We start from the raw sequence: 14,145 nt of genomic DNA, 5'->3' as shown, positions 1-14,145 counted from the left end.
TTTGCAGACATCCGCCGCATTGACGCACTGCCTGGTTTTTACAGTTGGCTCGCCAAACCGGGTCCGAGAACTAAGAGCAATGCACGGCCACTCATCCATGGGCCGGAGCCGCCCAGCGCCATCCGCCTCATACAGAAGTATATCACTCACCCCAGAGATGGCAGCACGCACGCACCGTCTGGTTCGCCCAGACGTCGATCGCAGCAGGTCACCGAAGCTGGAGAGAACCTGCAACATCGGTGACGTGAACATCACGGTCAAGTGAACTGACCGGTGTCTCCGGTGGCACTAGCATGCTGCTGGCACCCATACCGGCCGGACAAAGACCCTCGTGCGTCGTCCTGTTCTGGCTTCCCAGTGCCACGCTGTCGTGTGCCACTCGGAAGTGACTCGGGTCGAGGCAGGACGGGCTCTTAACCAGCAGTGAGGAGGCAGGCCGGGGCGGGTGCTGCCTCCCCCATGCTCGCGAACAATCCGGCGCAATGGACGCCTGCAGGCCGCTCGGCGTGGCCGCGACCGGCACGCGCTGGTGTCGCCCCGGCCCGTCTGCGAGCGGCACCGTTGGGACCTCGACAACTGCCAGGAAATACCACATAGAATAGGTCAGTTATCTCTGGGTGTACTGTGACATGGGTGTTTAGTGGGATATAGCTTGTGAAACGCATTGTGAAATGTAAATAGCTCGTCATGAAACGTGTCTATGACATTGTAAAATCAGTTCTAGTCATCGTTTGTGTCACAGACACGCACTAAGCCATGTTTTGGTGAACAGGGGTCACATTTGAAAATGTATCGGAACGCTTGCGAATCTTGACCGAATTCCCACGAAATCGCCTAGCATATTATGTAAACCTCTTGGTTTAGAGGGCGGGGGTCAAAGACCCGCGTGCCTTTCCCTTAGCCAATTTCCTGGTGAACTCAGCATGTTTTGGGGCTGCAAGGTTCCCAGTCCAGACCTGAGAGGTCCCAAAAGGTTTGGTGGCTGTATCTCCCTGCCTTACCCCCTCTATCCCTGTCCGCGTTGTCACGCCGCGCCCTGTGCTCCAGCTGTGCCCGGCACACAGAGGGATAACCTGTGCCGGCCTCCCTGTCGGTCTGCCACGACGTCTCCTCCGGCAGTGAGCTGCGGCTGAGTGCTGCCACGGACCGGGTGCAGTGCAGCTGACCCTACAGCACGCGGCTCGGCCCATCGGACCCGCCGCCACCTGCGGCCAGACGGCCGCCTCATCACCAGACACCAGACCCGCTTCCCCTCCCCGTCACGGATGTGCAGTAGGGAGCGGTTACCCGGGATCCGGTGACTTTCGATGATTTAGTAGTGATATTATCGTGCCTTGGCATGCGGAGCGTGTGGCGCACTGAGTCTGTCACATATTGAGTCTGGAGGGGTACTGGCGACGTCGATCCTTTAAAGTTCCCGTGCTCCTGCCGTCTCACTGTCGCAGGAGGCATGGTCAAGTCCTGAACGGTGGGGCTCCACGGTGGCAAGACTCTGTGTCAATTCTTAGGCCTCTGCAAGTCATCAGGCAGGCCTGCATGTGATGTCAAGTAGTTCCATGAACTCGCTTTATATATATATATATATATATATATATATATATATATATATATCACCTCCTTGGTCCAGGGTGAAAATGCTGGGCTCATAATCCAACGGCACTGGCTACGCGTCCCAAAACGGGCGCATTGTTAAGCCCGCTGAAATGGAAAGGTCATCTAGCAACTGGTTAACGACGGCCAGCCCAGGCCCGGGCGTCCGTGTCGCAGTAATGCGCGGTACGTGAAACCCTCCGCATTTCTGTTCGGCGAAAGGGGAGGCAAAATTTCCGTTGTACTAAACGGCACGACTTGGGTGATGGGTTCAGGGTACACGCAGCAAGCTATGCTTAGCAGGTACTCTGAACCCAAATTTACCCATGAAAACGGTTCGGAATAAATCCATCTGAAAAGAAAAAGCATCTGTACTTGAGCAAAATTCAGATCAACACGCAGGATGAATTGCACTTCCCGTAAGTTGACGTATTGCTCGTGGAAGACATAAGTCGTTGTTTCATTCGCTGTAACTTGTTGATCTTGTCGCCTTTCACGGCTTGCCGACACTTGTTTGGAGGAATAGTATTTTCATATACTGCTGACGCTCCCGGAAACGCTTTTATTAAACATCGCCTTCGTGGGCGTATTTTCTTTTCACCGACAACCTTTTGCACAACTTGTATGCGTCCTTATCGCGCTTAGGGTATCTGATTGGCTTTAAAAAGCATGCGTATTATAGCCAAGTCCAAGCTGTGGAACTAACGTCAAGCATAGCTGAAACAAATCGAGCTCAGGCCCCACGGCTGGCCATTGCTCCAACAGGTTCAACAGCAACGCGGTCCAGCTGAAGCTTTAGAGGGGGTGTTCCACATTTGAAGACATGAAAGCAAGCATCTTATACGATAAAATAAGTTCACTTGCACAATTATATATATATATATATATATATATATATATATATATATATATATATGGATATACTTTTCAGTGGAAAAACTGTTCTGGACAGCACAATTTCTTTGTTCGGTGAATATGCTCCTCAGTATGGTATCTCATTACGTCATCGTACCTTGCACAACATTGATTGAGAGCCAACTGACATGCGTTAAATCTGGAAATAGTGCTCACGAATGCCAGATATGAACAACTCAAAAGTCATATTTTGTTTGGCCCTGGTCGCTGCACAGCTAGTGAAGTGACAAGATTTCAATGACGTTATTACGTCATGAATGCCAGGGCGACTTTGAAATACTTTCTCCGATTTGCCTTTCCCCATTTTCGCGGACATGTAGCTCAAAAACTGGAGGGGGAGGGTGAAGTCTTAAGGAGGGCAGGGCTGTGATTCCCTTCAGCGTCGTCCAGTGGTGCTTGCGATGTCAGGGTTGGTATCGAGGCAGAAGACCTCGAGCCGATTTTCCGAATTTTAGTCGGCTGTACCAAAGTCCCGGACTTAAGATGTTTGTAACTACTCCCAAGGCTATTCAACGTACTCCTACACTACTAACAGCTAGTCCTCCCTACATCTACTCCCACATTTTGGAGCTGCATCCAACAATCCAATGTACTTTCACCCCCGCGGGTGTACTATTGGACAAGTTTACTATTGGAACTAAACGGTTGATTCTAGCTCCTTTGGCGCACAGTGTGTCTGTCGCCGGAGTTCTCGACTGAGGCGACCACATTGCCATCAGAACCAGGGATTGGTCAGCTGCTCGAATCGGCAAGGTGAGGTCTGACGAAACAGCCTCCGCTCTCAGCCCAGAATTCCTGTCTCATCTCTGATGACTCCTGTATTGACGCCCCTTCGGCTCTGTGTGACCTGTCGTCAACATGTGACCATTCCGAGTTTGCACATGGAATTGCACGGTATGTCAGCAGTGGCAAGGACTCGGACAGACCCTGGTAACCTCTGTGAAGGGGTGCGCCCCATTTTATTGCCTGTCCTTGGATTGGAGTTTCCCTGCAGACCTGTGCCCGGCGCGTGACTCAGCGTTAGCCCAGTGTTGCGGTGTAAACCTCGAAAACCAATCAGTTAAGATTGATAAGCGCCAAGCCGGGCCGACAGAGGTGCAAGCTTATATAATCGTGGTCGCGCTTCAGTCGCTCGCTATTTGCCCCAGATTGGAAGAGCCTGCGGCCGCTGCCAGCGGTCACACTAAACGTCAGGTGATATCAGCGGGTCGGATGGGCAGTGCAGAGCTTTACGAGAGGTTGTCTTTCGCCGCAAAATTATGTTGCTGATCTTTCAATTTCACACTTGGATCGCGAGATCAGAACTCAGGCAACAAGCACTGTTTAGCGTGGGCGCTGAATCAAAAAATCCATTCAATCAAAAAGCTCTCCGTGAATAATTAAAAAAGACTCTCCTGACCCTCACACTCCCCGCCCGTTCCATAAAATGATAGAAAATGGGCTAATTCTGAATCATTACACCATCGAGAACAAACCTACTTCCCGTCTCGCCTCGGAAAGTCCTCTCCCCCCTCCCCCCTTCCTTCCTTCTTCTTGAGAAGGCTGCTGAGCGGTAGGAAATTCCAGGCAACTGCATAATAAGCCTTTGGGTTCTTTCACGTTTTGACAGGAACGGTACGCATATTATCAAGTCACAATTATCATGCCTCTGCGAGGGCATGCATTTCGAACTCATACATTTGAAGCGTGTTTGTGTTCTAGAGCAGAAACACGCTCACATGTATTTCATGCTTTGTGGTCATATGTGTTAACTTTAACACTACGTCGTTATATGCAATGAACATGACATGTGGAGTAACCTGAGTCATGTCTTTTAGGCTTCCCTGATAAATATGCACTACGGCACCACACGGGCGGTAGCGTTTAGGTGGTGGCGCATGGTACCAAGATTAGACATCTTACGCTCTTTTGGCCGTGAAAGAAATGATTGTCCGGGACCACACGTCACCTTTGCCACCACAGAAGCGAATCGTTGGAGCAATTTTACCCTGTCTTTTTGCCTCCAGCACAGCATGCTGGTCGGCCAGAAACTGCACGGCCGGTTTGGTGACCATGATGCGACCAGTGTGCGGTTGGATGTTCCCCGTGACTTACGCAAGGATTGTATGCAATGTTCATCCGTTTTTTTGGCGTCAGATAAAGCCTATTCAAGGAAATAACCCTTGATGATAGCGTATGATTCACTCGTGACTTTGCAACAGACACCACAAATTATTCCCGTGTAATGTGGAGCCATATCCACACAGCCCGAACGTTGGAACGCACGGTCCGATTAATTTTCCACCAGCAGACGCAGTGTTGAAGGATTGCAATTGTTCCCACAGTGTGACCTATCATTAATGTGTGCTGCTGCGGATGAAGACCATGAGTTGCCAGATGTTAACAACCCAAGTTGCCAGGTGTGGTCACGCCGCGCTGTCCGGAAGTGAAACACGGGGTGGACGCGGAATAACGGAATATTTTGCGGATTGGACGTGCTGATCGGCTGTGTTATGGTTAAATTGTCTGAAAATGGCGCACAGGGGCGCGGACGACAGAACTCGGGCTTGTGTGCGCGCGCGGAGATGTGAATGTCTATGTGTGCTCGGTCGAATCTGACCACGCGAACAGGAGTGCCACGGAATAAGGACGTTCCGTGTGATGCCAAGGATGGGCTGCATGCACGACGATGGGTCTGCCCCGTGTCCGCGGTGGGGTGGTTTATGCAAGTGGGGGACGGTGGTGGGATCCGCAGCGGTGATAAGAATAAGACCCTGCGAAAGAGGCACTTGCTCCGTGTCGGGCTGCTGGTGTATTGTCGTGCGTGCGACGCCGGTACCCGCGTGCGTAGGAGCTCTCCGCTCGTAGGCGTATCCCGGGCGGAGGCTGCGCGAACAGGCTGGCCGGTGACATACCAAATGCGCGCGCTGAGTCGTCTGGAGTGAAGTGGGAGGTGAGGCTTTGTATGCTGGATGTACCGTGCGCGACGTGCGTTGAAGTTTCCATATCCGGGCTGATGCTCTTTTGTAGGTTTTGAATATATGTTTACATGTTTCGATGGCGTTTCCGGGCAATGGACGTCACGCCTGAGGGACTCTCTAATCTTCGGACATGTCATTACTGAGAGCCAGACTAAAGCCACTGAATTGCGACAGTGGCAGCATGAGAGAAGTCCCGAATACGAAAACATTGCTTCCCATCTGCTCTGTTGAGCGCCGAGACGTGAGGGCAGCCGGCACCAGTGTCACGCGAGCGCCAGCCTTCCGTGACATACGGCCACGCCGCGCTCGATCTGGTGGGTGGTCGGGCTAGGGTTGTGGTCGGGCCACGCCACGCTCGAGATGGTGGGTGGTCGGGCCAGGCTCGCGGTCGGGCCACGTCACGCTCAAGCTGGTGGGTGGTCGGGCTAGGGTTCTGGTCGGGCCACGTTACGCTCGGGCTGGTGCGTGGTCGGGCCGGGGCCATAGTCAGGCCACGTCACGCTCGGGCTGGTGGGTGGTCGGGCCACGCCACGCTCGGGCTGCTGGGTGGTCGGGTCAGGCTCGTGGTCGGGCCACGTCACGCCCGAGCTGGTGGGTGGTCGAGCTAGGGTTCTGGTCGGGCCACGTTACGCTCGGGCTGGTGGGTGGTCGGGCCATGTTCGTGGTCGGGCCACGTCACGCTCGAGCTGATGGGTGGTTGGGTCAGGCTCAGCACGTTAGAGCTGCTCAACCTAGTCACACACGCCGGGGCACGGCAACATGCGACGCATGACGTGGTACCGACGCGCTGACGACCCAGCCCTGAATCATGCAATCTGAACACTAAAACAAGATTAAATGAAACGCCAAGTAACTGCCCAACTGCTGGCTAGCGTTGAGGTCGCACGTGACATCAGGATGCTGAGAAAATGTCACGGTGACAAGATGAGCCATATGATTAAGACTAACCTCGCCTTTGTTTGCGTGCATATACGCCACAATGTGTATGGAAAGTATCATGTGCTGGCTAGTTGCAGCGTCATCGCAGCACTGTGCGAAAGATCGCTGGCGCTGTTTTCTTGCCACCCCATGAAATGGACAAAAATACCAAAGTTGATATATTATCGGTCACAGACTGAGGCATCAAAGCTCAGCCCTGACCTGCCGCCTCGCGCACGCTTGTTTCAGTACCAATGAACAGCGGTAGCAGTCTGGCGGCGCATCTTTCTTCGTGCACACAGCCGTGGCATACCAAATAAACACAAGACCGCATCAGAGTGAACAGCTAGGCAGGCTTGCATATTGTAGCAGCATAAACTCGCGACAGCCGAAGATCTCAACGTTCTATACATCCCGTTATAACATATCCGTACATAGCGGTCACAACAGTGTATGCCTACCTTCTGCTACATGGAGATTGCTGCAGAAGGAGCCCACTATAGCGCGCTTGGTGCGCTAGTGTGCTCTTTGTGTTCTGGCCTATTCTAGTTTAAGTGAGCATACAAGACATATATAAATATATTGGCCAACGCTGTATACCTCTCGTTTCACTGATAGTTGCGCAATCATATCAACTATCGGTGACCAGACTGTCACCCACTGGAATACGAAAACGACACCCTCATCCCCGCAGAAGGCAGGCAAGACAACAGATCACAGGCCAGATTAAAGCGTCTCGAAACTTTGCTTCGAGACCCCATTACCCCGGATACAACTGTCGGAGACAACTAGGACACACCACCACCCGATGAGGCGCACGCCAAGGTTTTGTGCACGCTCATGTTCACAAAATGGCAGCCCGCGCACGATGGAACATCCCACAGGCAGCAGCACAAAATAGTTTGGGCGATGCCTTCACAAGTAACGACAATGGAAGCACAAGAAACATGACGTCAGACACCTTTTCCGACCATCTCAATACAAAAAAGAAACTTGCGACATACTTCTAGCTTAAGTCAGTCAGCGACCTCCAACAATCAGCTGAGCAATAAACGACGGAAATACACCCAGAGTTGCAAAACGTGACTGTTAAAAAGTCACTTACCACGCTGTATTTCCCAAAAATTCGCGCAAAAGCACTTAAGATGGACGATAACAGTAAACGGAACATCAAAGCAGCATTCTTTTACGCTACAAGTGCCTGCCGCGATCGACGAAATTCATAGATTTCACGACATACACGAAAAGGACTCGGCATTCCCACACAGTAACAACGCAAGCTGAGAGCCACTTTACCGTCAGCTGTAGCGCGGCGGTACATCCATGGATTTAGAATACCATGTATATCTTACATATATCGACGAATACTATACGGCTCTCGTTTAGAAGGTTTTCCGTAACTCGGCACGTGCCAAAGGGGGCCCGACGAGATTCCCAGCCAGACTAAACAGAATGATGACAGGATTCCCGACGCCTGTCTCCCAAACCAGCTCCTGAGGCTGCCGAGGGGCTCGGATTCCAACAGCGGCCGCCCTGGACGGAGCCGGCCTCCCAAACTAGCCGGCCGGTCTCCCAAACCAGCACTTGAGGCTGCCGAGGGGCTCGGATTCCAACAGCAGCCGCCCTGGACGGAGCCGGCCCCCCAAACCAGCCGGCCGGTCTCCCAAACCAGCCCCTGAGGCTGCCGAGGGGCTCGGATTCCAACAGCAGCCGCCCTGGACGGAGCCGCCCCCCCCCCCCCCCAAACCAGCCGACCGGTCTCCCAAACCAGCACCTGAGGCTGCCGAGGGGCTCAGATTCCAACAGCAGCCGCCCTGGACGGAGCCCGTCCGTCGCTGTTCTAGGTCAGCGAGCTGTCCGTGGCGGAGGAGGGCCGGACCGGGCGCCGTCGCCGCCAGCACGTGCACCTGCTGTCCGCGCGAGGCGCTGTACACCTGGCCCACCGCGAACGGCTCCAGCCTCGGCAGACCAGACCCGGCGTTCAGCAGGCGGTTGGCCGGCTCTGCCGCGCACAGGAGACGGACACGGTCAGAGGGTGACACACAGGAGACGGACACGGTCAGAGGTGACACACAGCAGACGGACAAGGTCAGAGGTGACACACAGCAGACGGACACGGTCAGAGGTGACACACAGCAGACGGACACGGTCAGAGATGACACACAGCAGACGGACATAGTCAGAGGTGACACAGCAGACGGACACGGTCAGAGGTGACACAGCAGACGGACACGGTCAGAGATGACACACAGCAGACGGACACGGTCAGAGATGACACACAGCAGACGGACACGGTCAGAGGTGACACAGCAGACGGTTACAGTCAGAGGTGACACACAGGAGACGGTCACGATCAGAGGTGACACACAGCAGACGGACACAGTCAGAGGTGACACACAGCAGACGGACACGATCAGAGGTGACACACAGCAGACGGACACGGTCAGAGATGACACACAGCAGACGGACACGGTCAGAGGTGACGCACAGCAGACGGACACGGTCGGAGGTGACGGACAGCAGACGGACACGGTCAGAGGCAACACACAGCAGGCGAGCACGGTCAGGGATGACACACAGCAGACGGCAGCGGTCAGGGGTGACACACAGCAGACGGACACGGTCAGAGATAACACACAGCAAACGAACACGGTCAGGGGGGGGGGGGGGGGGGAACACGGCAGACAGACACGGGCAGAGGTGACACACAGCAGACGGCAACGGTCAGAGGCAACATACAGCAGACGAGCACGGTCAGGGGTGACACACAGCAGACGGCAACGGTCAGGAGTGACACACAGCAGACGGCCACGGTCAGGGCTGGCACACAGCAGACGGGCGCGGTCGTCGCAGACGACCGACAAAAAACGACAAAACAACAAAAAACGACAAGACGGCAAAAAAAAATGGCTGAATCCGAGTGGCACACAGCTGCGGACCAAAGTCGGCCCGCACCCAGCACAAGACCGGGGCCAGCGGCGCGCTTAGTAGAGGACCACGGCGCGGCCCGGACGTCTGCATCCACGCTCACGCCATGGGGGTGTACTGTCGTTTTTGTATCACCCATGGAGGGGGGGGGGGGGGGGTAGCGGCACTGCAGCCACGAAACAGTACATGCAAAACAGCCAGCCAAGCAGTGGACATTTATCGTCAGCAGGGGTGGATGATAGCTGTTACTTTCTGGAGCTTGTCACGGACTAAGAACGCGAACACGGGGCCGTCGCAGTGAATTTTGGCAGGTGAGAAAATAATTGCAACTTTACTTTCCAGTATTTCTGCCACACTTCACCCAAATTTTACGCACCGGTTCCTAAGCCCGAGATATTGCAAGATGTGTGTCAATGTGGCACAATGTCACAGCCCTCATGCGCTGCACAGATTCCTGCTCTTGCTGTGTGACAGGTGTCAGACATTCTATATGTATGCACGCTAATGCATGCCATACTGCATACGTAATGGAATGTGTTATTACTGTGTCACACATGTCATATGTTTATACGGAAGGTGAGTCACATAATGGTAGGAAGACGTGACCCACGGCGGGCACGCAACTCGGGGACGCCGTGGAAGATCAGAGTAGGGACGCAGCAGCGGAACGGACCAGGGACACCGCGGAAGGTCAGAGCAGGGACGCAGCAGCAGATCGGACCAGGGACACCGTGGAAGATCAGAGCAGGAACGCCGCGGAAGAATCAGGCACGGACGCAGGGCAGATCAGACCAGGGACACCGCGGAAGACCAGAGCCCGGACGCAGGGCAGATCAGACCGGGGACGCCGCGGAAGATCAGAGCACGGACGCAGGACAGATCAGACTGGAGACACCGGGCCAGATCAGCCCGGGAGGCGGCGACAGCGTCACTCAGGACAGCCGTGGCAGCGCTGCCCGGAACCGTGGCGGCGCCGCTTCAATTTAATTTCTATCAATCAACTAATGGCAAGCTTCACTTCAATCGTCACACAGCCAGAGCGGGTGGACTTTAAGGCATTTCGAGCGAACAGCAGCAGCAGCAGCAGCAGCAGCTGTGTACTCGGCGTCCGGCCTGGTCGGCAGGCGGGCAGCGGGGGCGCACCTTTGTTGGCCGGTATGTACCGGCTGAGCCGGACGGTCGGCAGCGGCAGGAAGCCGCCCGTCAGAGGCATCACCTCCAGCTGCAGCGAGTGGCGCGTGTCCGGGCCCATGTTCAGCACACCTGTCACGGAGAGGGTGAGCGTCGGCCACACAGGAGGCGCTGACCGCGCAGCGAGGCGGCGTGGGTCGCTGCTCTCCCACAGGCTGTCAATGTGATCCTTCTCTTCGGATAGGCAGACAGCGGCCAGATGCCTTAAATCCTGGTCCAGGAATCCGAGCCGTCAAAGGTCAAGACTGCCTTTTCCTATCACTTGAGGAGGGGGGGGGGGGGGGGGGACCTTCACAGGTCCTGGGTTAGAGTCATTTTACGCGGAGTGCATTAAGGTAGCGCTCAAGTGCACTCACATTACGCATCCAAATGATTGGTAGAACTTCCTTCTTACAGTGATGCAAGGTCACGAATGCGCCAAATCAAGTGTCCACCTCAAAGTAATGTTAGCACACCTTTTCCAGTGCACCGACGTCAAACAAATCACAACACAGGTGCGAACGCTCGAATCCATGACAGGCGCGCGCACCAGCCTCGCACGTATTTCACAAGCTCCCGGCCGGGGCTGTCTAGGTCATACCAGGTCACGACACAGCGCGGGCAGCCCACTGACCTGAGCTGCGTCCGCAGACGGCCACATGTTCTGGTCGGCCAGCACCTCGTACATGACGGCGCGCAGGTCGGCGCAGCTGTCCTCTGCGTCACGGTCACGTGCAGCTGGCAGATGGAAGCCGGACCGGCAGAACTCGGCCCCCTTCAGCGGCTCCATACGGCACGTCACGCTGAACAGCGTCTGCGGCACGGGCGCGCGCCAGCCGTCAGCTGCCATCAACGAACGACAGCTCCGAGCAGACCCAAACGTCCCCATAGTCCAACCAGCAGCAAGCTACGTCAGGAAGAGGACAGCAGCGTCTGGTAATTTCAGCTGGCACTCTAGGGTGCTTTTTGCACGATTTGCATTGAGCACTGCAGTGCCCATGACACCAGTGTCTAGAAGATAGCACAGGACTGTACCGATCCATTGAGGGTGACGACAGATTAGTTTAATTCTCCGACGACGCACGAACCCAGCCAAGGCAGCGAACCATTTACATACAAAATACTTACTGTTGCGTTGATCACGGGATTCGCAGCGTTACATGAACATATACGTACATTCAACCTTTGACCACACATTGACCTGTTTCTACATCCTTTTCAAACGAGCTGTCGGTCCTACCTCAGGCTGAGCCCTGCGCAGCCTCGTCCGTCTCGCTCAACAGCCCCGAGCCAGAACCACTCGGAGGGCGGCCCATCACGCCAGCGTTCCAAAGTTCATCTCGTATGTTGTGCAGGATGTAAATACAAACTCATCATACCAGAATCTTGGCTCTCCGGCGACCCCGCACGCCATTGGCAGGCGCTAATCCGTCGCCCTTTGACCCCGGACCCGGACATCTGACCTGTCCAGACCATTTGTCAAGCTTGAGGCGCTTGGATACTGGGCTAACAGCAGCCTCGTTCGATGCTGATTGGCCGATTTTGAGCAAGGGCAGAGGCGACAGGCTCTGAGCCCCAATCCGGGTGTAATAGCATGAAAAATATCGACATCTATGCCATCCAAGGGGCCGAATATTGGAACGCTGCCACCGCGCTGTCGCCGGCCGCACGGGTGGTACGGACTGTCTGGACGCCGCGCGCCGGAGCCGCAGAGATCACCGGGGCCGCGCCCAGAAAAGCCCCTCGGCTCGACCGGCAGGCCGCCAGCTCGTGCCGGCGCCGACTGACCCCTGTAGTCGGCGACGGTGAAGTCGAACTTGAAGCGCTGCTTGGAGTCGGCGTCCACGGCGCGGTAGTCGACGCAGAACTGGGCGCGAACGGGCGGCGTGGCCTCGTCCAGGCCCATCTCCCAGAGGTAGGAGACGCTCCGGTCACTGCACACCACCTGCAGCAGACACCGGTCGCTCAGTCCTCACACCACACACAGCCGCTCCATCTCCCAGAGGTAGGAGACGCTCCGGTCACTACACACTACCTGCAGCATACACCGGTCGCTCAATGGTCACACCGCAATCAAGCCGCTCCATCTGCCGTGGAAGACCTGGATTGGTGACATAGGGGGGCTTTGTGTGATGTGACCCAGTTAGACGCTTGGTTCTATTCGGCGCCGGTTTCACCTGCTCGAGATTTCGACGTCAGCCGGTTGCAAGCAGCCCTCACCAGCACATTACCGTATGATATGTCCTATGCTCAAAAATGTCCATGTTTAAAGACTCGGTTCGAACGTTTGAATGGAAATATTTTTGGGATGCGAGGCACACTAAGCAGTGCTCGTTGCGCGAGCCCTGGCCATCATCCAATCGTGAAATGTCGGGTCAACGGCAGAATATGATGTTTATTATATACACAATTATAAGTTTAACGTACCGCAATGTTTGGTAAGGTTCGCATTGCCCTATGGCGTCACAAAATCCTAAGCACTAAGCACTGCTGTACTGCTGCACTAGCACTAGTACTGCTGCTGCCACTGACTGCGGTCAGTGGCAGCAGCAGTCAAGGGCAAACAGCGAATACCTTAAACCATCCCAACTCAACCAGGGTGGGTGGATCGGAACGCTCGCTCTAACCCACTGACCTATCCGGACGGACAGACGGACGGACGGACGGACGGCTATTAAAATAATGATTGCGGCTATTGACGGCTGTTGAAAAATTGCTGCGTGGGATAAAAGTGTACTGAAAATGCAGCGGAAATATGTCTGCGCCCCACAATCCTCCGGAAGCGGGTGTAACTCACCACGCTCTCCGCGTTGGCGTTGAGGGAGGTGAGCGTGACTGGGGCGTCGTTGATGACGACAGCGCTCGGCTGCGTCAGCTCGAACGTCGTGTCGGTTCAGGCCGTGCATCATCACCTGGCGGCGGCGGTGGCGGCGGCGGCTCGGGTCAGGTCAGCGGTCACCGTGCTGGCCCAGCCACCGATCAAAGCCCGCCATCGGCGGATCACTCTACACAGCGCTCACAGCACCCTATGAGTGAAACCGAACAAAAAAATACGACGCAGGACGGCAAAACTAGATAGCCCCAGTTCTTGATATCCCAAGCGGTGCAAACATGATCCGTGAACAGACAGGGGCCATCGGACAACTGGGAGACCTTTCTGCAGTGCGTAAGTTCCTACCCTAATTCCCCAGTCTGTCCCCGACTGCCGGGCGCTGGTACTATGCGGTCGTCGCGGCCAGAAGTCAGCAGCCTCCGGCCGATCCGCGGCCGCCGGCCACCAAGCGCCCTTCACTGTTCGCGCGGCGTTGGCGGCCGAAGGCGGCTATCACGCACATACACTGCGGGTAGGAAGGCGCCTGCTTGGCCAGGCATCTCACCTGAACAAACTTCCTGACTTGGGCCGTGTGCAGCCTGAAATTGACGGAGAAGGGCAGCAGGAAGTAGAGCTCCGCTTCCACCGGTAGCGAACTCCAGGGACAGAAGATGTTCACCTGAAAACCACATCAGCATTCACATCACGTTTCACGCTGTCCTTTTGTTATAAAAAGTCACGTTTCGACAAAGATCCCAGTATCTCCCGCACCACCTCACGACGGGGCATCATCATTCATTGCGAGATCTCGCAGCGGATCCGCGTGCGGGCGGTGCGCCGCCGCCGTCTGCT

The 14,145-nt window shown here is 55.2% G+C and overlaps 1 protein-coding gene across 1 annotated transcript; it reads right to left on the bottom strand.

Annotated features, from left to right (window-relative positions):
- Positions 1–1,167: 1,167 nt before the first annotated feature.
- LOC119101922 (trafficking protein particle complex subunit 10-like) lies at positions 1,168–11,132 on the bottom strand. The gene is made up of 4 exons (XM_037225324.1): positions 11,116–11,132; positions 10,455–10,574; positions 8,263–8,385; positions 1,168–1,205 (listed from the first exon to the last, which is right to left on the bottom strand). The coding sequence occupies exons 2-4, from the start codon at positions 10,561–10,563 to the stop codon at positions 1,168–1,170; spliced, it is 270 nt and encodes an 89-aa protein (XP_037081219.1). The 5' UTR covers positions 10,564–10,574; positions 11,116–11,132.
- Positions 11,133–14,145: the final 3,013 nt, after the last annotated feature.

The sequence above is a fragment of the Pollicipes pollicipes genome, unplaced genomic scaffold, assembly GCF_011947565.3.
Source record: "Pollicipes pollicipes isolate AB1234 unplaced genomic scaffold, Ppol_2.1 Scaffold_494;HRSCAF=556_pilon_pilon_pilon, whole genome shotgun sequence".
NCBI classification, from domain to species: Eukaryota; Metazoa; Arthropoda; class Thecostraca; order Pollicipedomorpha; family Pollicipedidae; genus Pollicipes; species Pollicipes pollicipes.
This window is presented reverse-complemented; position numbering and strand designations above follow the sequence as displayed.

Coding starts and splice junctions, on each gene's coding strand:
- LOC119101922 (XM_037225324.1), bottom strand. CDS start 10,563: ATGGGCCCGGACACGCGCCACTCGCTGCAGCTGGAGGTGATGCCTCTG. Junction 8,386..10,454: donor GTACATACCGGCCAACAAAG/GTGCGCCCCCGC, acceptor TGTGCGCGGCAG/AGCCGGCCAACCGCCTGCTG. Junction 1,206..8,262: donor GCTGGCGGCGACGGCGCCCG/GTCCGGCCCTCC, acceptor GTCTGGCCGCAG/GTGGCGGCGGGTCCGATGGG.